The following is a 26,692-nucleotide window of genomic DNA, read 5'->3' as shown; positions in this document are numbered from 1 at the left end:
CATATGGGGAAGTTAGCGGGGGGATATGAAGACGAATCCATTAAAAGGAGTCAACTAAATTTCAACGAAGGTAAAAAGCCTAACTTAATTTTTGGAGAAAAACAAAGAAAAATCTAAAATGTCCTTGTTTCTGAAACTCTGGGTGCTGGAACAAAATGTTAAAATATATTCTTTAAAAATTCTCACCATAGGTTTTCTCGAAGAAATGAAGGACAAATATTCTTTGAAAAATACATATTTATAGCTTGATGGAAGAATTGTCCCATAGAAATACAGGTTTATAGCTCAGGGAGCCGTTGAAAAAATCATTAAAAAAGCCACATTTAATGATCAGAGGGCCCTTGAAAAAAATATTCTTTAGAATACCAGGAGGTCCTATTTTTCAAACATCCATCTGCATAGCAGAAAGTATTCTGAATTTACATTTTTAGTTCAGGGAGTCCTTAAAAATATTATCTTAAAAGGTTAAAGTTTATAGCTCAGAGGAATTTTGAGAAATATTCGTTATAAAGTCCACATTCATAGCTCAACCCTTAACAATATTCCTTGAAATATCAATTTTTATGGCTCAGGAGGTCCTTAATGCCTATGGGGGGTATTGAAATGTTTAACTAAAAGATCCTCATAAAACTATTCTGTAAAAAATCCATGTATATAGTTCAGGGGGTCCATGCTAAAATATTCTTCAAAAAATATTCTTCAAAAACAATTTCAACTCTGTATAGCACAGGGGGTCCTCGAAACATATTTTTTGAAAAAGTCCACTCAGGAGGTCCTCCATAATATTCTTAAAAATACGCGTTTAGTGCCATCCCCTGAGCCCTCTCCTTGAAGATATTCTTTAAAAAGTTTACTTTCATAGTTCGGGGTGTCCTAATGTTCTCTAAAAAGTCCACTTTGAAAGATCGAGGAATCCTTGAAAACATTTTCATTTGTCAATGAAAATATCCTTGGAAAAAAAAACAAAAGTCCATGTTTATAGTCCTTGAAAATATTCTTGAAAAATGTCCTTAAAACGTTTACAGCTCAAAGTCCTTGAAAATATTCTTGAAATATCCTCAAAAAAGCTCAAACTAGTAGCTTAAGAGATCTTGAAATTTTTCTTAAAATATCCTTAAACAAATATTCTCAACATTCGTTGAAAATATTCTGGAAATATCGCTTGAAAAATTTTTTTTAAAAAAATTTATAGCTCAGGAGTCCTTGAAAATACTCCTGAAATATCCTTAAACATTTTTCTTAAAAAACTTCAAGTTTAAAAATCAGGGATTGCTCAGGAGTCCTTGAGATAACTTAAAAAAAATCCACGTTTATAGTTTAGGAGTCCTTGAAAATATTCTTGAAATATCCTTAGAAAAATACATTGTTAAAAAGCCTATGTTTATAGCTTAGGAGTCCTTGAAAATATTCTTGAAATATCATAAAAAAGTCCGAATTTAAAGTTCAGGAGTCCATGAAAATATTAAAGAAATGTCCTTGTCCTTAGGAGTCCCTGAAAATATTCTTGTATTTTTAATTGCTCAGGACTCCTTGAAAATAATTTTGAAATACCCTTGAAGTCCTTCCAAATATTCTTAAAATATCCTTCAAAAATATTTTAAAAAAGAGCACTTTTAGAGATCAGGAAATTTTGAAAATATCCATTAAAAATATTTTTCAAAAAGTTCATGTTTATAGCTCAGGAATTCTGAAAAAATAATTTAAAAAGTCCATGTCTATTGCCCAGGACTTCTTGATAATATCCTTGAATAAATATCCTCAAAAAGTCAACGTTTATAGATCAGAAGTACTTCACCAAGTATTCTTTAAAAATCCACGTTTCTTGGGCTTTTGGTCCTTGAAAATATTTTCTTTAAAAATCCACGTTTCTTGGGCTTTTGGTCCTTGAAAATATTTTCTTTAAAAATCCACGTTTCTTGGGCTTTTGGTCCTTGAAAATATTTTCTTTAAAAATCCACGTTTCTTGGGCTTTTGGTCCTTGAAAATATTTTCTTTAAAAATCCACGTTTCTTGGGCTTTTGGTCATTGAAAATTTTTTTTGTTTAAAAATCCACGTTTCTTGGGCTTTTGGTCCTTGAAAATATTTTCTTTAAAAATCCACGTTTCTTGGGCTTTTGGTCATTGAAAATTTTTTTTGTTTAAAAATCCACGTTTCTTGGGCTTTTGGTCCTTGAAAATATTTTCTTTAAAAATCCACGTTTCTTGGGCTTTTGGTCCTTGAAAATATTTTCTTTAAAAATCCACGTTTCTTGGGCTTTTGGTCCTTGAAAATATTTTCTTTAAAAAATCTACGTTTCTTGGCCTTTTGGTCCTTGAAAATATTTTCTTTAAAAATCCACGTTTCTTGGGCTTTTGGTCCTTGAAAATATTTTCTTTAAAAATCCACGTTTCTTGGGCTTTTGGTCCTTGAAAATATTTTCTTTAAAAAATCTACGTTTCTTGGCCTTTTGGTCCTTGAAAATATTTTCTTTAAAAATCCACGTTTCTTGGGCTTTTGGTCCTTGAAAATATTTTCTTTAAAAATCCACGTTTCTTGGGCTTTTGGTCCTTGAAAATATTTTCTTTAAAAATCCACGTTTCTTGGGCTTTTGGTCCTTGAAAATATTTTCTTCAAAAATCAACGTTTCTTGGGCTTTTGGTCCTTGAAAATATTTTCTTTAAAAATCCACGTTTCTTGGGCTTTTGGTCCTTGAAAATATTTTCTTTAAAAATCCACGTTTCTTGGCCTTAGGTCCTTGAAAATATTTTCTTTAAAAATCCACGTTTTTTGGGGTTTTTGGTCCTTGAAAATATTTTCTTTAAAAATCCACGTTTCTTGGGCTTTTGGTCCTTGAAAATATTTTCTTTAAAAATCCACGTTTTTTGGGGTTTTTGGTCCTTGAAAATATTTTCTTTAAAAATCCACGTTTTTTGGGGTTTTTGGTCCTTGAAAATATTTTCTTTAGAAAAATCCACGTTTCTTGGCCTTTTGGTCCTTAAAAAAATATTTTTTAAAAAACCACGTTTCTTGGCCTTTTGGTCCTTAAAAAAATATTCTTTAAAAATCCACGTTTCTTGGCCTTTTGGTCCTTAAAAAAATATTCTTTAAAAATCCACGTTTCTTGGCCTTTTGGTCCTTGAAAATATTTTCTTTAAAAATCCATGTTTCTTGGCCTTTTGGTCCTTAAAAAAATATTTTTTAAAAAACCACGTTTCTTGGCCTTTTGGTCCTTAAAAAAATATTCTTTAAAAATCCACGTTTCTTGGCATTTTGGTTCTTGAAAATATTTTCTTTAAAAATCCGCGTTTCTTGGCCTTTAGGTCCTTGAAAATATTTTCTTTAAAGATCCACGTTTCTTGGCCTTTTGGTCCTTGAAAATATTTTCTTTAAAAATCCACGTTTCTTGGGCTTTTGGTCCTTGAAAATATTTTCTTTAAAAATCCACGTTTCTTGGGCTTTTGGTCCTTGAAAATATTTTCTTTAAAAATCCACGTTTCTTGGGCTTTTGGTCCTTGAAAATATTTTCTTTAAAAATCCACGTTTCTTGGGCTTTTGGTCCTTGAAAATATTTTCTTTAAAAATCCACGTTTCTTGGGCTTTTGGTCCTTGAAAATATTTTCTTTAAAAATCCACGTTTCTTGGGCTTTTGGTCCTTGAAAATATTTTCTTTAAAAATCCACGTTTCTTGGGCTTTTGGTCCTTGAAAATATTTTCTTTAAAAATCCACGTTTCTTGGGCTTTTGGTCCTTGAAAATATTTTCTTTAAAAATCCACGTTTCTTGGGCTTTTGGTCATTGAAAATTTTTTTTGTTTAAAAATCCACGTTTCTTGGGCTTTTGGTCCTTGAAAATATTTTCTTTAAAAATCCACGTTTCTTGGGCTTTTGGTCATTGAAAATTTTTTTTGTTTAAAAATCCACGTTTCTTGGGCTTTTGGTCCTTGAAAATATTTTCTTTAAAAATCCACGTTTCTTGGGCTTTTGGTCCTTGAAAATATTTTCTTTAAAAATCCACGTTTCTTGGGCTTTTGGTCCTTGAAAATATTTTCTTTAAAAAATCTACGTTTCTTGGCCTTTTGGTCCTTGAAAATATTTTCTTTAAAAATCCACGTTTCTTGGGCTTTTGGTCCTTGAAAATATTTTCTTTAAAAATCCACGTTTCTTGGGCTTTTGGTCCTTGAAAATATTTTCTTTAAAAATCCACGTTTCTTGGCCTTAGGTCCTTGAAAATATTTTCTTTAAAAATCCACGTTTCTTGGGCTTTTGGTCCTTGAAAATATTTTCTTTAAAAATCCACGTTTCTTGGGCTTTTGGTCCTTGAAAATATTTTCTTTAAAAATCCACGTTTCTTGGCCTTAGGTCCTTGAAAATATTTTCTTTAAAAATCCACGTTTCTTGGCCTTAGGTCCTTGAAAATATTTTCTTTAAAAATCCACGTTTCTTGGGCTTTTGGTCCTTGAAAATATTTTCTTTAAAAATCCACGTTTTTTGGGGTTTTTGGTCCTTGAAAATATTTTCTTTAAAAATCCACGTTTTTTGGGGTTTTTGGTCCTTGAAAATATTTTCTTTAGAAAAATCCACGTTTCTTGGCCTTTTGGTCCTTAAAAAAATATTTTTTAAAAAACCACGTTTCTTGGCCTTTTGGTCCTTAAAAAAATATTCTTTAAAAATCCACGTTTCTTGGCCTTTTGGTCCTTAAAAAAATATTCTTTAAAAATCCACGTTTCTTGGCCTTTTGGTCCTTGAAAATATTTTCTTTAAAAATCCACGTTTCTTGGGCTTTTGGTCCTTGAAAATATTTTCTTTAAAAATCCATGTTTCTTGGCCTTTTGGTCCTTAAAAAAATATTTTTTAAAAAACCACGTTTCTTGGCCTTTTGGTCCTTAAAAAAATATTCTTTAAAAATCCACGTTTCTTGGCATTTTGGTTCTTGAAAATATTTTCTTTAAAAATCCGCGTTTCTTGGCCTTTAGGTCCTTGAAAATATTTTCTTTAAAGATCCACGTTTCTTGGCCTTTTGGTCCTTGAAAATATTTTCTTTAAAAATCCACGTTTCTTTGCCGTTTGGTCCTTGAAAATATTTTCTTTAAAAATCCACGTTTCTTGGCCTTTTGGTCCTTGAAAATATTTTCTTTAAAGATCCACGTTTCTTGGCCTTTTGGTCCTTGAAAATATTTTCCTTAAAAATCCACGTTTTTCGCTTTTGATCCTTGAAAAAATATTTTTTTAAAAATCAACGTTTCTTGGCCTTTTGATCCTTGAAAAAATATTTTCTTTAAACATCCACTTTTTTTGGGTATTTGGTCCTTGAAAATATTTTCTTTAAAAATCCACGTTTTTTTTGGGTTTTTGGTCCTTGAAAATATTTTCTTTAAAAATCCACGTTTCTTTCGATCCTTGAAAAAATCTTTTGATCCTTGAAAATATTTCCTTTAAAAATCCACATTTATTGGCCCTATTTTAATGACCATTTAGTAGGAATTATTTCCTTTTTTTATAACCATAACCGTTTGCCGTGCCATTAGCCATGGTCAAGACATTTTTTATATTTATTTAGGTTGTAAAATGTGAATGTCATCACCATAAAGGCTGAAATGTCATTAAGTTTTATCTTTTAGATGATTGTGTATTAGCTAATTTTCTTAATCCTTGTTGACCAACCACATGTTAAATGGCATAAAAAATTCCAGATTTTATGGCAAGTGTAAAAATTAGCTGCCGAAAAGTCTTATCGGGAAAAGAGTAATTTTTCCCTTAATTTTATGAATGGCAAAATAAAAATCGGTTTTGGTTCCGAAGTATCAGTTACATAAATATATAGTCCATTTTCCTCTACATCTAGTCGAAAATATTCCCTGCCTTCACGGGTCCATTATACGACCTCCCTCCCTAAAAGTCCCCTTTGGCACACCACAATAACTAATGAAGGCCATGTTGTTAACAACATCAAGGGATTTAATGCAACTACAACTCCTAGAATTCCAACATTAACGTAAACATGGCTAAACGGATATAACCCAAATGCCTTCTGATATTCCACACTAGGTCACATTTACAACTTTCCCCTCTTCCCCCACCTTAACTACACCATAAACCACCACATCAATCGGTCAACATTGTATTTATGTGAAAAAATCTCCCTTCCAAGTTTATTTTATTATCCCAAAAGATTGTGTAAATATTTTGTTGAATATTGTTGTTTGTTTGTTGTTGCTGCTGCTGCTGATTTGGCTTAAATGGAAAAAATAAAAAACAACCCACACACACATACATACATATATATGGTCATGTATTGACACATGTTTGTATTCATATTTACCTTTTACTTTTATGGCAACACTCATCATGGCTGTAAAAAGGGCCTAAAGACATCTATAAAAATCTGCCAAAATTAAATAGCAAATGGCATGGCGAGGGAGGAACGGGGGTGGTAAACCGCACATAAAATCCTTGCTAATTAAAACCAACTATGGTCTCTGGCAATGTTGGGGCATTAGTTAATTGAAATAAGTGATATTATTTTTGTTTTCCTTGTTTTGATTGGCGAAATAAAAATCCGGAATTCAAATCATCGGGGAATCAATTATCCGGGATTAAAATATATATAATAAAATATATATAATATATAGAAAGAGAGAGAAAGAGATACAAATTCAATTGTCCTGCACAGTGGCATAATAACACTGCGCAACAAAAAAAAAAAAAAAAACAATTTCTATACCCAACAACGCTACGTACAAATGAAGTTAATTGGACAATGAAGATTCTAATACTTGGAAATATTGGTCCTATCGATCTTCCTAGCCATCTGTGTCCACCCGCCTGTCGGTCTACCCATGCTAATTTGTAATTAAGCTACAGGTCGCAATTATGACCCTATCTTCACGAAATTTTTTTATGAAGGTGAGATTTAGGTCACAATAGAAGCCAACTGTTTTTGGAGATGATCCCAAAATATTTAGGGGTTGAAATGGACACAAGACCAGTTAAAAAGTATCAGTCGGATTTACCGACAGATGCACACCCTTAGCCAATGTTCGATTATTTAAATATATTTTGACTTATGTTATGATCATTCAAATTTAATGACCCTCTATTGAGTAGATTCCGAAGGAATTGCCAAAATATTTTCCATTTCGTATCGAATCTTGTTTCGCAAATTATGGGAGATAATAGTATTGAATATTGTGACCCTTTGTGGGGCCTTTGGAGGTACCAGAAGGGGTTCGCAGTTATATATCATTTTCACAAAAGATCTTGTGTTAGCAAAACTGTTTGTAGCTGTTAAATATCGAGAAAGTTGGATGTTTATTTCGCTTTCCTTGAGCGTTTTGTTTTTCAAAATCTTGAACCCTGGAGGAGTAGGTACCAGAAGAAATGGTTCGATATCTACCATCTCTATATCGCATCTTGTGTTGATAGATATATTAAGATATGCCAAGCCTGAATGGAATCGAATGTTAATTTTCTCCTTGAGAAAATATTTCTGAGAAAATATTCTTTAAAAATCCACGCCTCTGACTTTGATGGTCCTTGAGAAAATATTTCTGAGGAAATATTCTTCAAAAATTCACGCCTATGACTTTGGTGGTCCTTTAGAAAATATTTCTGAGGAAATATTCTTCAAAAATTCACGCCTATGATTTTGGTGGTCCATTAGAAAATATTTCTGTGAGTTTTTTGAATATTCAAAATTTTTGTAGAGGAGGTACCAGAAGATGTGGACTGATATATTCCACCTATACACCAGATATTCTGTTAATAAATATATTGAGTCGTACGAAATTTGAAGACAATCGGCCTCTTATTTCGCCTATTATAAAAGTAATAAATTTTCCAAATTTTGACCTTTTGTGGGGGATGTACCAAAAGGTGTAGTCCGACATATTTTATCTTCCAACCAGGTTTTATACTAATAAGAATATTGTGGTCTGTGAAGTTTAAAGACAATCGGACCCTTATTTCCCATTTTACAAAATTATAAAAATTCCAAAATTTGAACCTTTGTGGGCGAGGTACTTGATGGAGTGGGCCGATATTGGCCATTTTATGATTTTAACCGAAATTGTTTAAAATTTGGTATTTGAAGTTCGTAATGGATACTACAGCCTAAGACAGAAAATTGTCTATGCTGGTCCAGGTCTTTGTATAGCCCCCATATGCCAGTACCTCCCTATATTCGGTATTTTGAAGAAATTGTTTGGGATGTCGTATTTGAAGTTCGTAATAGATGCTCCAGCCTATGACAGAAAATTTTCTATGCTGGTCCAGCTCTTCGCACAGCTCCGATATAACGGTACCTCCCTATATACGATATTTTGATGATTTTAGCTACATTACTTATGACAAACAATGCCTATGTAGGTCCACGTCGTATAGGCACCAAAATAACGGCTATATTCGGTATTTTTAATTTTTTAACAGAATTTTTTAAGGATTTTATTTCCAAATTCGTTCCAAATGGTGGAGAGTATTCAAAGTTCGGCCCGGCCGAACTTACTGCTTTTTAACTTTTTTTTTTTTTTTTTTGAAGATTTTGACCTTTTGTGGGTGGTACCTCCCAGGAGTGGGCCGATATTGCTCATCTTCGAACTCGATTTAAGTTTGACAATAATATTACGATGGGACCAAATCGAATACTCCCTTCGTGAGTTATCGTGCGCACCAGCCAAATAGACAGGCGGACGGACAGACAAAAGGACGAATGGACCGTCATCGCTAGATCGACTCCAAATGTCCTGAAACGGATTTGGTCCAAAGATATCTTGTCCATCCGTACGTCTGATGATGATGCTAAAGACAAAACGAATAAAAATAGGAAGCAAAAAATGTGCACAGAGCAATCTTTTGTCTGCAGGCAGGTCAAGTTCAGGTCTTCGTACAGGCCTCATATATCGGCACCTCCCAATATTCCGTATTTTTATGATTTTAGCGACATTATTAACCGAATTTGCTTCAAATTTCGTATTTAGAGTTCATAATAGGTACTACAGTCTGTGACAGAAAATTGTCCATGCAGGTCTACGTCTTCGTGTAGCTCCCATATAATGGTTTCTACCCGATATTTGATGACTTAAGCTACATTATTCACCGTATTTTTTTCTAAGTTTCGCATTTGAATATTGTAATGGCTTATGATAAAATTTGCCTATGCAGGTCCATGTCGTCGTATTAACCCTAATATAACAGCTACATTCGATATTTCTAAGATTTTAACAGAATTTTTAACGGATTTTATTGTTTTTGAGAATTGCCAAATTCGTTCCAAGGGGTGGAGGGTATTCAAAGTTCGGCCCTGCCGAACTTGCAGCTTGTTTACTTGTTTTTCTTTTTTTTTTTTTTTTAATTTCGCATTTGTATATTGTAATGGCTTATGACAAAATTTGCCTATGCAGGCCCACGTCGTCGTTTAGACTCTAATATGACGGCTATATTTGGTATTTTTAAGATTTTAATTTTTAACGGATTTTATTTTATTATTATTTTCATTTATTTATTTTTATTTTTTGAAAATTGCCAAATCCGTTCCAAATGGTGTAGGGTATTGAAAGTTCGGACCGGCCAAGCTTGCAGCTTTTTTACTTGTTTATTTATATATGTATATGTTTCCCCTTATATCTATCTATCCAACCCGTAGAGCACACATCACAATATTCTACATACAACAGAGGAATTTGTTGTCATTACGATTAGATACCGTCCCAAAATTTTGGGAAATAACAAAGCAAAGAGTGTTATCTTGAAGATAATTATTTCAATAATATATTCGCATACTCAAAATCTCAAGTCTGTGGGTTAACAAATATAATTTATTTCATTTTGGTCTACTGTAAATCGTCTGCAAAATTCGGGTACTAATAAAAGACACGTTTCTGGAACGGAAAATACAATATACTTTTTATTTCATTTTAAGCTCGTAAAAGTAATATTGATTAACTGTCTAATAAAAATACCATTTGAAGGTCGGAATTAATCGAATGCAATTAATTCCAGATCCATAGCTCTTTCGTAAATATATGCAGACGCTACCGCCCTATTTTCTCCATTTTTTGGTGCAGGGTACAAAAATTTCAACCCATCTACATTTATTGCCGCACTTTTTTTGTTGTTATTAAATGACTTGCATTAGGACAATCTAATCATTCTGGTTTTTGCTCTTTTTTCCCCTCTCTCAGACATTGCCATTACTGCAACTGTTTTTGTTTCATTTAAACAAAAACAAAAAGCTTTTGTCCTATCGTATTATCTCTCAGTTTTCTCTTAATCGTTCTACCAATCACTTGCATTCGCTGCAGAAGCGTCCATTTGCCGGCTAGCATGAGGTGCAGTAATTCGTCTGTCGTTGCCTTGTTTTTATTGATTACAACAACCTTCCATGGCTTAGGGAATGGAGCAAAAATCCTCTCCATATTTGGCTATCCTGGACCTTCACAATATATATACATAACACCGCTGCTAAAGGCCTTGGCTCAAAGGGGCCATGAAGTTGTTTCCATTTCAACATTTCCCCAAAAGGAACCGGTGGAAAATTTTCGCGATGTAGCTGTTATGGAAAATTCGAAGCTGTTTGAAAGTGAGTAAAAATGAAAACACAAAATCTTGGCGACTTTAGAAAACTTCGTCTCGTCTGTATGAATATTGACAGCTTCGGGTCTTCTATACAATATTGGGACGCCTCTAGCCTTCTTTTGCTGCACTTTACTTACAAGACCTACGAATATATATTTAGAAGACCTCCGACCTTACATTACTAAATGGAAGACCTCGAGTCTTCTAGACGGAAGTCAAAGACCTCAGTTCTTCTACCGGAGCAGAGATAATCTTAGGTCACCTATCGACCTTTTAAAAAGTTTGAATGGGTTTCTTGGTCCACAAAAACCTTCGTAAGACGATCCTTAAAAGATTTTACAATCGAATCCCTTTTCTTTTATACAAAATTAGGACGCCTATACGAATAAATTCAGAAGTCCTACGAATGTATATTTAGAAGACCTCCGCCCTTTTTTATTACAACATGGAAAATCTCGAGTCTTCTAGACCGAAATAGAAGACCTCAGTTCTTCTACAGGATCACAGGTGATCTCAGGTCACCTATCGACCTATTAAAAGGTTTCTCGACGGGATTTTTTCTTCCACAAAAAACGTTGGAGAAGATCTTTTAAAAGGTTTTACAATCTTTTGAAATCTTTTCTTCTACAGAGAACCTTTAAAAAGATCTTTGGGAATAGGTTTTCAATAGATGTCCATTGGAAAGGGGTTCGGCTTTAGAAACCTTATAAAAACGTTTTTCTCTAGATATATTTATCTACTGGTTCTCTTCAATACTCGAGTCTTTGAAAGGAGCTATCCTATGGAAGGTCTTCGAAAATATCTTTTTTCATGGAAGGCCTTTGAAAACGTACTTTTCTACTGCAAACATTCGAAGAGGCCTTCTTGTATAGATGGCATACTCTTTAGAAGACCTTCCACAGAATAATTTTTTTTCCAAGGCATTCTCATATAGAAGGCATATATCCTGAAATATATTTTCATATATCCTGAAAGGTGTTTTTTATATAGGGGACCTTTGGGAAGAGTTTCTCTTACAGAAGTCCTTCGAAAGGGTCGGCTTCTGAAAGGACTTTTTTGTAGTTGACCTTTTGAAGGTGTTCTTTTTTGAAAACACCTTCTGAATGATTTTCTCTAAAGAAGCCTTTTTTAGAGGATGTCTTCTACAGAAGACCCACTGAGAGGTCATCCACTATGAAAGACTATCTGTAAGGTATTTTTCTATTGAGAACCTTTTGAAAAATCTTCTTCTGTAGAGAGCTTTCTGAGAGAGAGAGAGTATTCCCTTCCTCCCTAAAAGCGGTGATCTTCCTTCATAAAATACCTTCTGAGATTTTCCTTCTTCAGAAATGCCTTCCTCCATATAAGACATTCAAATAGGTCTTCATAGAAGACCTTCAGAGATTTTTGCTTCTATAGAAGAACTTCAGAAATGCCTTCCTCCATACAAGACATTCAAATAGGTCTTCCCCCATAGAAGACCTTCTGAGATTTTTTCTTCTATAGAAGACCTTCAGAAATGCCTTCCTTCATACAAGACATTAAAATAGATCTTCCCCCATAGAAGACCTTCCGAAAGATTTTTTTCCATATAAAACGCATGGCCTTCTTCCAAACAAGACCACCTGAGAGGCCATCTGAAAGGTCTTCTTCATGGAAAACCTTGTGGGATGTCTACTTTAATAAGAGCCCTTCAGAGAGGTCTTCCGTCGTAAAATTCCTTGAATGAAAGGTCTTCTTCGATATAAAGCGCAAAGAATCTGACTTCTTCTACAAAAGACCTTCTGAGATATCAACTTCATTAGAACATTTCCTGAGAAATCTTCTTCCATCGAATATCCTCTAATAGAAGATCTTCTATTACGGACCATCTGAACGGCCTTCTTCATAAAAGACCTTCTGAGAAACCTTCTTATTTAGAAGACCTTCTGAGAGGCCATCTACTGAACTATCTGAAATGACTTCTTACAAAGATGATCATCTGAAAGGTCTTCTTCATTAGAAGACCTTCTGGGATATCTCCTTCCATAGAAGCCCTTCAGAAAGGTTTTCCTCCATAAAAGTCTTTTGTCTTTAATAGAAAGCTTTAGAAAGGTCTTCTTCTGAATGAGATGCATGAAACCGGACTTCTTCCACAGAAGACCATCTGAGAGGTATTTTTCCATAAAAGACCATCTGAAAAGTCTTCCCCCATAGAATACCACCTGTAAGGTCTTCTTTTACTTTTGGTTTTCTGAGAACTTTCTCTATAAAATATCTTCTGAGAATCTACTTCTACAGAATATCTTCTGAGAGGTATCCTTATAAAGAAGGTCTTCTGAGCGGGCATCTTTCATATTTACAAGACTATTGGTTTTTTGAGAAATTTTCTTCTGTAGAGAATTTGCTGAGAGATATTGTTCTGTAACGAATATCCTCAGACATCTTTCTCTATGGAGACGAAATTCTGAAAAATCTTCCTCTACAGAAGAATCTCTGATTTGTCTTCTTTTATAGAAAGCCCCGCTAGAAATTCTTTTTATAGAAACCCTCCTGAAAGCTCTTCTTCTGTCGATAACTTTTTGAATGGTCTTTCTTTATAGAAGACGTTCTGAGAGGTCTTCTACTATGAAAGACCTTTTGACTTTTTTTCATTTATTGAAGTATCTCCAATAGAGGTTCTTCTGTAGAAAATCTACTTCTGAAGAAGGTCTTCTTCTCCGAATAAACACTTATTCTACTATCGAAGAAGGAGACCTCATGAAAAGAAATTCTTTAAAATATATAGTTTACATTGACTTTATCTATAAAAGACCTTCGCACAGCTCCATTTTTTGAAAGGTTCACTTCCATAGGAGTATTTTCCTATACAAAACCCCTCTGAAAACTATTTTTCCATAGCTGACCTTTTGGAAGACCTTTCTCTTCAATGTTTTTTTTTTAAAAAAGAAGAATTTCCAGAGGTCCAAAGTTCTTTCTCTCTAATAAATCCATCCATAAAAGATGTCAGGTGGTCATATCTGAAATATGTCCTTTTAAGACCCATTTGAAAGACCCTTCTTTAAGACAAATAACTTTGGAATGGGTCCTATTTTATGATATTGTAAAAACTGAAAGTTTTTTTTATAGAGAACATTGTGTAATTTTTATTCCTAATTCTTCATCCTTTTCTCCTCATTTCAGAAATGCTCACGGATTTCGCTGGAGGTGATGAAAAATCCTACTTTTCGGAGTTTATGAATTGGGCTCTAACCGGCAAGGCCATGGTCAGCAATATCCTAGAAAATCCGGAAGTAAAGCAGATGATGGCGACAGAGCACTTCGATTTGCTGATTGTGGAAATATTTTACTCCGAAGCTTTGTTGGGATTGGGGGAACATTTCAAAGCCCCAGTGATAACAGTTTCCACATTTGGCACCATAAATTTTATGGATGATTTAGTTCGGAATCCTTCACCGTTATCCTATATACCTCACTTGGCTCTGCCCTATAGTAATAGAATGTCGCTTATTGAAAGAATTGGCAATGTTGTAATGCAAACTTTGGATGATTTAAATTTCCATTTTGTCCTGCTTCCCTTTCAAGAGAAGTTGTATGGAAACTATTTTCCCAATGCCAGACTATCCTTGGAAGAAGCTCGTCGAAATGTGTCCCTGGTGTTGTTGAATGATCATTTTACCCTACGTTCTGCAAGGCCTTATGTACCCAACATGATCGAGGTGGGCGGCTTGCATATAAAACGCCAACCGGATCCTTTGCCACAAGATTTACAGGCAGTACTCGACAAAGCGGATAATGGAGTTATTTACTTCTCCTTGGGTTCGAATGTAAAGAGTAAAGATTTATCTGCCGAAAAAATACAAATGTTCCTTGATGCCTTTCGCAATTTGAAATACACCATTTTGTGGAAATTTGAGGAGGACAATTTACCGAATAAGCCGGGGAATGTTATAACCCGCAAATGGTTTCCCCAACCCTCCGTGCTGGCCCATCCGAATATCAAGTTGTTTATATCCCATGGTGGCTATCTGAGTACCACGGAGACCATATACCATGGTAAACCCATATTGGGTATACCACTGCTTGGAGATCAATTTATGAATGTCAAAAATGCTGTCAAGGCTGGCTATGCCTTGAGCCTCAGTCTGGACCAGGTTACACCGCAAACATTGAGGAAAACAATTCTAGAATTGTTAACAAATCCAATTTACACCCGAAATGTGCAGCAACGTTCAAAACAGTTTCGAGATACGCCATTAACACCGCTGGAAACTGCCATCTATTGGACGGAATATGTGTTAAGGCATGAGGGAGCGGTGCATATGCGTAATGCCGGGGTGGAATTGAATTTTATTCAATATCATAATATTGATGTTAATTTAATATTGTTTGTTGTTTTTGTTGCTATTCTCAAGATCTTAATTGTAGTGTGCCGTTTGGTGATGAAACACGTTTGTGGTGGTGCGAATTCGAATCCGAAGAAAATTAAGGCGAATTGAAATAAAATTAAGGTACTGATTTTTATTCTAATTGGAAAAAGGGAATTTTGGGAACTTCTGCTTCTGGTACCCACCCCACGGAAGGCCAAAATTTTCACAGAAAATAATTTACTTTATAGAACAAGAAAGGATAATCCTATCTTAAGCAAAATTTGGAAATTTCAATATTTTTAGGTCAAGTTTAAAATTGACTATATCGGCTCACTCCGACAAGTACGTCCCCTACAAAGAGTCAAAATTTTAAATTTTGAGTAATTATAAGTCTTTTAAAATGTGAAATAAGAGCCCGATTTCCTTTAATTTTCTCACAATTTAATATTTTTTTATCAACGCAATATCTGCTGTGGATATAAAATATATGGGACCCCTTCTTCTGATACCTCTCCCACAACAGGTCAAAATTTTGAATAATCGTCTGCCTTTTAAAATACGAAATAAGTGTCCCTGGGTCTTTAAATTTCATACATCCAAATTCTTTGATCAACCCAACATCTGGTATCAAGAACATATGGAACAGAGCACTCTATCCGGTACCTCCCTCACAACGGGTCAACATTTTTAATGATTATGATGCTCATAAAAGGCTGAATGTGAATACGATTCTTTTCTAACATGGAACATCCTTATATTTCCAACAGAACAATATCTAGTATACAGATGTGATATTATTTTGGTCCTTGAAAAAATATTCTTTAAAAAATCCACGTTTATTTTGGTCCTCAAAAAAAAATAATCTTTAAAAAATCCACGTTTATTTTGGTCCTTGAAAAAATATTCTTTAAAAAATCCACGATTGATGATCCTTTGGTCCTTGAAAAAATATTCTTTAAAAAATCCACGATTGATGATCCTTTGGTCCTTGAAAAAAATATTCTTTAAAAAATCCACGATTGATGATCCTTTGGTCCTTGAAAAAATATTCTTTAAAAAATCCACGATTGATGATCCTTTGGTCCTTGAAAAAATATTCTTTAAAAAAATCCAAGATTGATGATCCTTTGGTCCTTGAAAAAATATTCTTTAAAAAATCCACGATTGATGATCCTTTGGTCCTTGAAAAAATATTCTTTAAAAAATCCACGATTGATGATCATTTGGTCCTTGAAAAAATATTCTTTAAAAAAATCCAAGATTGATGATCCTTTGGTCCTTGAAAAAATATTCTTTAAAAAATCCACGATTGATGATCCTTTGGTCCTTGAAAAAATATTCTTTAAAAAATCAACGATTGATGATCCTTTGGTCCTTGAAAAAATATTCTTTAAAAAATCCACGATTGATGATCCTTTGGTCCTTGAAAAAATATTCTTTAAAAAAATCCAAGATTGATGATCCTTTGGTCCTTGAAAAAATATTCTTTAAAAAATCCACGATTGATGATCCTTTGGTCCTTGAAAAAATATTCTTTAAAAAATCCACGATTGATGATCATTTGGTCCTTGGAAAAATATTCTTTAAAAAATCCACGATTGATGATCCTTTGGTCCTTGAAAGAATATTCTTTAAAAAATCCACGATTGATGATCCTTTGGTCCTTGAAAAAATATTCTTTAAAAAATCAACGATTGATGATCCTTTGGTCCTTGAAAAAATATTCTTTAAAAAATCCACGATTGATGATCCTTTGGTCCTTGAAAAAATATTCTTTAAAAAATCCACGATTGATGATCCTTTGGTCCTTGAAAAAATATTCTTTAAAAAATCCACGATTGATGATCCTTTGGTCCTTGAAAAAATATTCTTTAAAAAATCCACGATTGATGATCCTTTGGTCCTTGAAAAAATATTCTTTAAAAAATCCACGATTGATGATCCTTTGGTCCTTGAAAAAATATTCTTTAAAAAATCTACGATTGATGATCATTTGGTCCTTGAAAAAATATTCTTTAAAAAATCCACGATTGATGATCCTTTGGTCCTTGAAAAAAATTCTTCAAAAAATCCACGATTGATGATCCTTTGGTCCTTAAAAAAATATTCTTTAAAAAATCCAGGTTTGATGATCCTTTGGTCCTTGAAAAAATATTCTTTAAAAAATCGAGGTTTGATGAAACTTTGGTCCTAGAAAAAATATTCTTTAAAAAATCCAGGTTTCTGTTGGTCCTTGAAAAAATATTCTTAAAAAAATCCACGTTTCTGTTGGTCCTTTTGGTCCGTTGGTGCTTTTGTTGTCGTACTAAAGTTAAAGCTAATAATTTTTGTTTCTTTGACATCATCAAAAGGTTGAAAAATGTCCCTTGTGGGGAAAGTAATCGAAGGAAAGTTCCGATCTCTTCCGACCACCTTTATAACAGATCTTGTGTTCATGAAAATATTGAGATGTACCAAGTCTGAATGGAATAGGATGTTCATTTTCCGTTTTATGAACTTCAACTTGTTGACCCTTTGTGGGGAAAGGTACCAGAAGAAATGGTCCGATCTCGAACATCTTTATAACAGTTCTTGTGTTGATTGGAAATTTTCACATGTGCCAAGTCTAAATGCATGCGGCTGTCAATTTCGCGTTTTATGTTCTTCATGGGTGTTGAAAATTTTGACCCTTTGTGGTGGAGGTACCAAGGGAAGAGCAGATCTTTTGTTAGTAGAAATAATGGAATGTGTGAAATATGAAAAAGAACTTAAGAACTTGGTTCGCATTTTTTGATTGTTTTAGTTATTCAAAATAGTTGGAGCAAAATAGGACTATCCTTTCTCTTTCTGTCGTCTATGGAACGTCTTCTTCTATGGAAGACTTTTGAGAAGATTTCGTCTAGAGAACACCTTCTAAGATGTTCACTTCAAAAAAAGACCTTCTGAAATATCTTCTTCCACCGACGACCTTCTAAACGGTTTTCTTCTTCAAAAGACCTTCTGAGAGGTCTTCTTTCATATAATGCCATCTGAGAGACCTTTCTCTATAGAAGACCTTCTGAAATGCGTTCCTCTATAGAATATCTTCTGTAAGGCCTTCCTCTAAAGAAGACTTTCTGACATGTCCTCCTCTAGAGAAGATCTTTTGAGAGTTCTTTTTCCACAAAAGACCTTCTGAGAGGTCATTTTTCATAGAATGCCTTCTGAGAAGTATTCTTCTTCTACAGAAGGCCCACAGAGAGACTTTCCTCTATGAATTACCATCTGCAAGGCATTTTTCTAATGAAGACCTTCTGAGATCTTTTCTTTCAAAGAAGACCTTCTGAGAGCTATTCTTCCATAGAATATCACCGGAGAAGTCCTCTTCCATAGAAGATCTTTTGAAAGGTTCTCTTCTATATAAGACCTTTTGAGAAGTCTTCTTCCTTAGAAGATTCTGAGAGGTCCTCTTCCATAGAAGACATTCTGGGAGCTGTTCTTTGATAGAAAACCCTCAGAGAGGTTTTCTTCCATAGAAAACCTTCTGAGATGTCTTCTTCCATAAAAGACCATCTGAGAGGTACTCTTCCGTAGAAAATCTTCTAAAAGGTGTTCTTCCATAGAAAATCTTCTGATAGGTGTTCTTCCATAGAAGACCTTCTGAGAGATCTTCATCTGTCCACCTGAGAGATCCATTGAAGACAATCTGAGGGGTTTGCATCCATAGAAATCCGTCTGAAACGACTTCCTCAATAGAAAATTATCAATAGAAACCTTCTTCTGTAGAGGATATTCGGAAGTGCCAATCCTTTGGGACCCTTAGCGGCAAACTTTCATGAGTTAAAGGAAACCGCAAGAAAAATGTCTTCTTCTCTCTCATGGTCTCCTGTTGATCTCTTATTATACTGTGGTGTCATAATATGGTTTGCCATTTTTATGTGGCATAGTATGATGGGAAAAGGTGTTTTGAAGGCCCTGGAGTCCGTAGATGGACTCTTTAAGATGACTTATTTTTAGTGGAAACACCTCTTATAAATACTTTTTGAGAGAGGAGGAAAATAGTGGTTCGATTTATGAAATCCTGACAAAATTCCTACAAAAACTATTTAAATTATGCCATGGCTTTGAATAGGTCATCGGTATGGGTTTCATTTCAATGTAAGTATTTCCAATGCATAATCCCATATCAGCCTCTTCGATACTGTTATCGTCAATATTCCTCTCGTTTGTAAATATTTGTAAATACTTGCTGAGGTTATCTCCCCATTTCCCTCAATGTATTGTGCAGGGTACAACAAATTCAACCCATATGCATTTTCCGCTGCTTCCTCCCGCTTCTTTCTAAATTACTAGCATTAGGGTAATGTAAACATCTAAATTTGTGTACTTTCTCCCTCTCTCAGACAGTAATGACATCTGCCGTTTTCTTAATTTATTTTTATTTAAACAAAAAGCTTTTGTTCTAACATCTAACCTCTCAGTTTTCTATTTATCGTTCTACTATTCACTTGCATTCTCGGTGCAAGCATGAAGTACTGTAATACGCTAGTCATTGCCTGGCTTTTATTAATTACGTCAACATTCCACAACCTAGGCAATGCTGCAAAAATCCTCTCCATATTCGGTTATCCCGGACCATCACAATATATTTTCATAACACCGCTGCTAAAGGCATTGGCCAAAAGGGGCCATGAAGTTGTCTCCATTTCAACATTTCCCCAAAAGGAACCGGTGGAAAATTTTCGAGATGTAGCTGTTATGGAAAATTCGAAGCTGTTTGAACGTGAGTAAAATTGAAAGCACAAGATCTATACGACTATGGACGACCTCAGGTTCTCTATACAAAAATAGTAGACCACAGATCTTCTTAAGGAAAATAAAAGTCCCCGGTTCTTCTATACAAAAATGGTCTTCTTTTCGGAAATGGAAGAACTTGGGTCTGGAGTACATATGACCTCAGATCACCTATTGACCTATAAAAAGGTTTATTCTCTGAAAAATCTTTCGAAATGTGCTATTCTAAAGAAAACCTCTGGTTTTTGCCATGGAACGTCTTTTGAAATGTCTTCTTCTAGAGAGAACCTTCAGTTATCAAGAAAAGTGTTCTTCCATGAAAGTCCTTTCCAGAAAAACTCTTCTTTTTGGAAAAATTCAAAAAAAATTCCTTCATAGAAGAATTTATTGAACGGTTTAGTTCGAGAGTTTACCCTCAAAAAGGTGATATTCTATAGAAGGTCTTCGGAAAGATCTTTTTTCTTGGAAGGCCTTCGGAAAACATCTTCTTCCAAAGCAAACATTCGGAAAAAGATTTTCTGAAAGATATTTGAGTATTGGAGACCTTTGGGCATGGTTTCTCTAACAGAAGACCTTCTTTTTTATAGGAGATCTATTGAAGTATTTTATTTTTCAAAGGGCTTCCTTAGTGATTCTCACACAAGAGGAGCTCTTCTGAGATGTCTTCTTCTACACAAGACTACTACGGAAGACCATCTGAAAGGTATTTTTCTACTGAAGACCTTCTGAGCGGTCTTCTTCTATAAAAGACCATCTTAGAGAGTCTTCTCCAATACAAGATCTTCTGGGAGGCCTTCCGCTATAGAAGACCTTCTGAGAGTTCATCATCTATAGAAGACCTTCTGAGAGGTCTTCTTCCATAGAACACCTCCTGAGAGTCCTCTTCCATAGTAGATCCTTTGAGAGATCTTCTTCTTCTACAGAAGACCCACAGAGGGAACTTCCTCTATGGAAGCCCATCTGGAAGGTATTCTTCTACTAAATATATTCTGTGAAATCTTCTTCTGTAGACAATTTCCTGAGAGCTCATCTTCAATAGAAAACCTTCTGATAGCTGTACTTCCATGGAAGCCCTTCTGAGAGGTCTTGTTCGATAGAAGCCTTTCTGAGAAGTCTTCTTCGATAGAAGACCTTATAAGAGCTGTTCTTCCATATAAAACCTTGTGAGAGGTATTTTGTCCATAGAAGACCTTCTTAGAGAACTTCTTTTATAAAAGACCTTCTGAGCAATCTTCTTCCAAAGAAGTCAATCTGAAAGGCCTTCTTCAATAAAAGATCTGTTGAGAGGTCGACTTCTATAGAAGACTTTTTAAGAGGTCTTCTTTTATGGAAGACCTTCTGGGAGGACTTCTTCGGTAGAAGACCTTCTGGGAGGACTTTTTCGATAGAAGACCTTTTGAGAGGTCTTCTTCCGTAGAAGGCGTTCGGACGTCTTAGAAGATCATCCAAGAAGTCTTCTTCCACAGAGGGCCATCTGAAAGATCTTCTTCTACAAAAGACCCACTGAAATGTCTTGATTACCATGTGAGAAGACTTATTCCATAAAAGACCTTCTGAGAGGTGTCAGAGTTCAGAGATCTTCTTTAATATAATACCTTCTGAGAGGTTATATTCTGTCCACCTGCGAAGTCTTCCTCCATTGAAGACATGCTGAGAGGTTTGCCTCTATGGAAAATCTTCTGAAAGGATTTCTTTCTCTTGGAGAACTTTTTGGAGGCCATCTTCTGTAGAAGATTTTCTGAAAAGTTATTTTTACTAGAATACCTTCTATAGAAGAAGAAAATTCTTCTTCAACAAAAAAAAAGTCTTCTATCGTATCAGGCATTTTGAAACCTCCAGAAAAATATATTTTGTACCGATTTCGTGCGTAAAGTACCTTTCGAAAGGTCTTTTATAGATCTCTTCCTATTCCTATTTCATCACCTATTCCTAATTCATCATTCATTCTTCTTCATTTCAGAAATGCTCACCGATTTCGCTGGAGGTGCTGAAAAATCCTACTTCTCCGAATTTATGAATCTAGCTTTAACCGGCAAAGCTATGGTCACCAATATCCTGGAAAATGCAGAAGTAAGGCAGATGATGGCCGAGGAACACTTCGATTTGCTGATTGTGGAGATATTTTTCTCCGAAGCACTGTTGGGATTGGCAGAACATTTCAAAGCCCCAGTGATAACTGTTTCCACTTTTGGTACCATAAATTTCATGGATGATTTAGTTCGAAATCCCTCACCCTTATCCTATATACCGCATTTGGCCCTGCCATATGGTAATCGAATGTCGCTTATGGAAAGAATCGGCAATGTTGTAATGCAAACTTTGGATGATTTGAATTTCAATTTTGTCATGCTTCCCTTTCAAGAGGAGTTGTATGGAAAGTATTTTCCCAATGCCAGGCTGTCCTTGGAAGAAGCTCGACGAAATGTTTCGCTGGTGTTGTTGAATGATCATTTTACCCTACGTTCTGCAAGGCCTTATGTACCCAATATGATTGAGGTGGGTGGATTGCACATAAAACGTCAACCAGATCCTTTGCCCCAAGATTTACAGGAATTACTCGACAAAGCGGAGAATGGAGTTATTTACTTTTCCTTGGGTTCGAATATCAAAAGCAAGGATTTATCGGCACAAAAAATACAAATGTTCCTTGAAGCCTTTCGAAATCTGAAATACACAATTTTGTGGAAATTTGAGGAGGACAATCTACCGAATAAGCCGGGAAATGTTATAACCCGCAAATGGTTTCCCCAACCCTCTGTGCTGGCCCATCCCAATGTCAAGTTGTTTATATCCCATGGTGGCTATCTGAGTACCACGGAGACCATATATCATGGCAAACCCATATTGGGTATACCTCTGCTTGGAGATCAATTTATGAATGTTAAAAATGCTGTCAAGGCTGGCTATGCCTTGAGCCTCAGTCTGGATCAGGTTACACCGCAAACGTTGAGGAAAACAATTCTAGAATTGTTAACAAATCCAGTTTACACCCAAAATGTCCAGCAACGTTCAAAACAGTTTCGAGATACGCCATTAACACCGCTGGAAACTGCCATCTATTGGACGGAATATGTGTTAAGGCATGAGGGAGCGGTGCATATGCGTAATGCCGGGGTGGAATTGAATTTTATTCAGTATCACAATATTGATGTTTATTTAATATTGTTTGTTGTTTTTGTTGCTGTTCTTAAGTTGTTAATTGTAGTGTGCCGCTTGTTGATGAAACACGTTTGTGGTGGTGCGAATTCGAATCAGAATAAAATTAAAGCGAATTGAAATATAATTAAGAATGTGTTTTTCATTCTCATTTTGGGAGAAGGGAAGTTTTGGGAATTTAGGGAGATTTATAAAATTTGATAAAAGAAAAATTAGACCTATTTTCGGTTTTTTTTTCGGAACATTGATGCAAAATTATTTTGGCATACAAGGGAACTAGAGATTTCTTTTCTTTGGTGACTTATAGTAAAATTTGATGCAGAATATTTTTGTCTTTCATCGTTTACTTATAAAATGATTTGTTGGAGATTTTTGCCCAAACTCACCGAAAGTAAGTCTTCAAACTTAAAAATGTATTTTAATATATTTATGATTTCCTGACGTTTAGGTAAGATTTAGACCCTTGAGATGTTCCAAGACCTACAGTAGAAATTTATGACAAACAATTTTTGCTACCACCCACTTGCTACCACCACGTTTAAATGGAGTTTTAAGCCATATTTAAACCAGTAAAGAAAGTGTTAAAGTCGGGCGGGCTGACTTTATGATACCCTACACCACTTTGCTAATTTAGTAGAGCTCCTGATTATAATTTAAAGTTCAAAGGACTGCATATGCCGAAACATTTATATCTTTTAAATTCGGACTTGTATTACCCATTTGGTGCACAATTAATTTGAAACCAGATAAAGATATGTATGGGAGCTATGTCCAAATCGGAACCGATCTCCATAAAATTCGGCAAAGATATTTCTGAGCTGTATTAGATATTTTTCCCTGAAAATCGTTGTTACGGAGTGCATATTACAACTGTGGGTAACAAATATAACAAATCGGATGAACAGTATATATGGGAGCTATAGCTATATCTGAACCGATTTTCACCAACATACATGGCATACTAGCTTCTAGACTCAATTCGGTGGTAAGTGGCAAATTCCATCCCATTTGGACAAATATTAGACGTTTGGTGCACAATAAAAGGTAAATCGGACGAAGTTATGTATGGGAGATATATCCAAATCTGAACCAATCTCGATAAAATTTAGCAAATGTATTTCTGAGTTGTATTTGATATATTTCCCAAATTATTTTTGTTACAGAGTGCATATTACGGCTGCGGATGACAAAAATAACAAATCGGATGAACAATATATATGGGAGCTATAGTTATATCTGAACCGATTTCGATCAAATTTGACATACTTACTTTCAGGCCTAAAAATACAATAAAAGGCAAATCGGACGAAGATATATATGGGAGATATATCTATATTTTGACCGATTATCTCCAATTTCAATAGGGTTCGTCCTTGGGCCAAACAAATGATTTGTGCCAAACTTCATCTGGATAGGACAATAAATGCGAATTGTACTTTGTTTACAAAAATACATGGACAGACGGACGGACGGACATGCATAAATCGACTTAGAATCCAAATTCATAAGAGATCTTATTTCCAGATATCAACAGAAACCTCATTTTCAGATATCATCATAGACCTCAATATCAATTCTATCCTTTCACCCAATACCAACTTTAGTACCACTAAGTAGTTTTCGTACTATTTTAGTGTGTATTTCGAAAAACCGCTTCCAAGTCTCAATTCCAGATACAAACAGAGACCTCAATATAAAATTTGAGGATTCCAGTTCTATTCTCTCAACCAATACCAAATTTAGTACCAATTGGTACATTTCTAAAAGCCCCTCCACATTTCAATTCCAGATACCAATAGCGACATCAATATCAAATTTCGGGATTCCAGCTCTATCCCTTCATTCAATACCAACTTTAGTACCATTTAGTACTTTTCGTACAATTTTAGTACATATTCTCAAAAATCATCTCCATATCTCAATCCCAGATACCAACAGAGACCTCAATATCAAATTTGAGGATTTCAGTTCTATTCCTTCACCATATCCCAATTTTAGTACGAATTGGTACTTTTCGTACACATTTGTAAAACCTCCTCCACATCTCAATTCCTGATACCAACAGAGACCTCAATGTCAAATTTCGGGATTCCAGCTCTATCTCTTCACCCAATACCAGTTTAAGTACTTTTTGTTAAATTTTAGTACATATTCTCAAAAACTATTAGTATATCTCAATTCCAGATACCAACAGAGACCTCAATATAAAACTTCAGGATTCCATCTCTACCCTTCACTCAATACCAACTTTAGTACTATTTAGTACTTTTCGTACAATTTTAGCGTATATTTATTATTTTATAAAACCACTTCTAAATCTCAATTCCAGATACCAACAGAAACCTCAATATTAAATTTCATGTTTCCAAGTTCTATTCCTTCACCCAATACCAAATTTAGTACGAATTGGTACTTTTCGTACACATTTGTAAAACCCCCTCCACATCTCAATTTCAGATACCAACAAAGACCTCAATATAAAATTTCGGGATTCCAGCTCTATCCCTTCACCCAAAACCAACTTTGGTACCATTTAGTACTTTTTGTACAATTTTAGTACATATTTCCAAAAACACCTGCATGTATCAATTCCAGATACCATCAGCAATCTGTATATAACATTTCAGGATTTTACCAAATATAAAATTTAGTAACTTTTAGAATGCATATCCAAAACAATCTACATCTCTCCATTCTAATCAAAAACAGTCAATCAAAAATTGGTACCATTTAGTACTTTTCGAAGTTGCACTTTTAGTACGTAGATTTAGTACCAGATTTCCACGCAAGATATCAACTGCGATCTCAATATCGAATTTAAAAATTCCAACTCAATTTTTTCACCCAATTTAGTACTAATTAGTACTTTTCGTGCAATTATAGTACACATTTCCATAACCCCCACCACATCTCAGTACCAGATATAAACAGAGTCCTCAATATCAGATTTGAGGATTTTAGACCTATCCTGTAAATTTAGTACTAATTGGTACTTTTCGTATATATTTCCAAAACCATCCCCATATATCAATGTCAGATACCCTACATAGACATTAATATCAAATTTCGGGATTCCAGCTCTATCCCTTCACCCAATACCATCTTTAGTACCACTTTGTACTTTTTGTACAATTTTAGTACATATTTCCAAAAACCCACCTCCATATCTCAATTCCAGATACAATCAGTAATCTAAATATCTAATTTCAAAATGTTATCTCTATCCTTTGAACCAATATCAAATATAGTACCATTCGTACTTTTCGTACAGTTATAGTACACATCTAAAATAAAACACCTCCATATCTCAATCCCAGATACCCACAGAGACCTCAATATCAAGTTTGAGGATTCCAGCCCAATCTCTCAGACAATGCCAAATTTAGTACCATTTAGTATTATTAGTGGAATTATAGTACACATTTCCAAAACCACCGTCAAATTTCAAACCCGGATACAATCAATAATTTAAATATCAAATTTCTGAATTTTATCTCTATCCATTCACCTAAATAAAGAACCAATAAGTACATTTCGTACAATTAAGGTACACATTTCCAAACAACCTCCATATGTCGAGGATACACATGAACAGCGGCCCTAATACCAAATTTCAGATTTCAAGCACTATCTCTTCACCCAATATCAAATTGTACCAAATATGGTGCTATGAAGTACTTTTCGTGCACTTGTTAGTACTCATGCTACCATTTATAACTTTTCTGATGCACTTTTAGTACGTATTTACAAAACCTCCACCAGATCTCAACACCAGATACCAGCTGAAACCTCAATATCAATTAGTACTTTTCGTACTCATTTTAAAACCACCTCTATGTCTCAATTCCAGAGACCTTAATATAAACAAGTAAGAAAGCAGTAAGTTCGGTCGGGCCGAACTTTAAATAC

General features: G+C 34.7%; 2 protein-coding genes across 2 annotated transcripts; both read left to right on the top strand.

Annotated features, from left to right (window-relative positions):
• Positions 1 to 10,248: 10,248 nt before the first annotated feature.
• Positions 10,249 to 15,015, top strand: LOC101892765 (UDP-glucosyltransferase 2-like). The gene is made up of 2 exons (XM_005175150.4): positions 10,249 to 10,551; positions 13,689 to 15,015. The coding sequence occupies exons 1-2, from the start codon at positions 10,296 to 10,298 to the stop codon at positions 15,002 to 15,004; spliced, it is 1,572 nt and encodes a 523-aa protein (XP_005175207.1). The 5' UTR covers positions 10,249 to 10,295; the 3' UTR covers positions 15,005 to 15,015.
• A 4,286-nt stretch (positions 15,016 to 19,301) lies between these two features.
• Positions 19,302 to 22,904, top strand: LOC101892938 (UDP-glycosyltransferase UGT5). The gene is made up of 2 exons (XM_005175151.4): positions 19,302 to 19,616; positions 21,588 to 22,904. The coding sequence occupies exons 1-2, from the start codon at positions 19,361 to 19,363 to the stop codon at positions 22,901 to 22,903; spliced, it is 1,572 nt and encodes a 523-aa protein (XP_005175208.1). The 5' UTR covers positions 19,302 to 19,360; the 3' UTR covers position 22,904.
• The last annotated feature ends 3,788 nt before the right edge of the window (positions 22,905 to 26,692 follow it).

The sequence above is a fragment of the Musca domestica genome, unplaced genomic scaffold (genome assembly GCF_030504385.1).
Source record: "Musca domestica strain aabys unplaced genomic scaffold, Musca_domestica.polishedcontigs.V.1.1 12, whole genome shotgun sequence".
NCBI classification, from domain to species: domain Eukaryota; kingdom Metazoa; phylum Arthropoda; class Insecta; order Diptera; family Muscidae; genus Musca; species Musca domestica.
The sequence above is the reverse complement of the archived record's forward strand: the minus strand, read 5'-3'. Positions and strand labels throughout refer to the sequence as shown.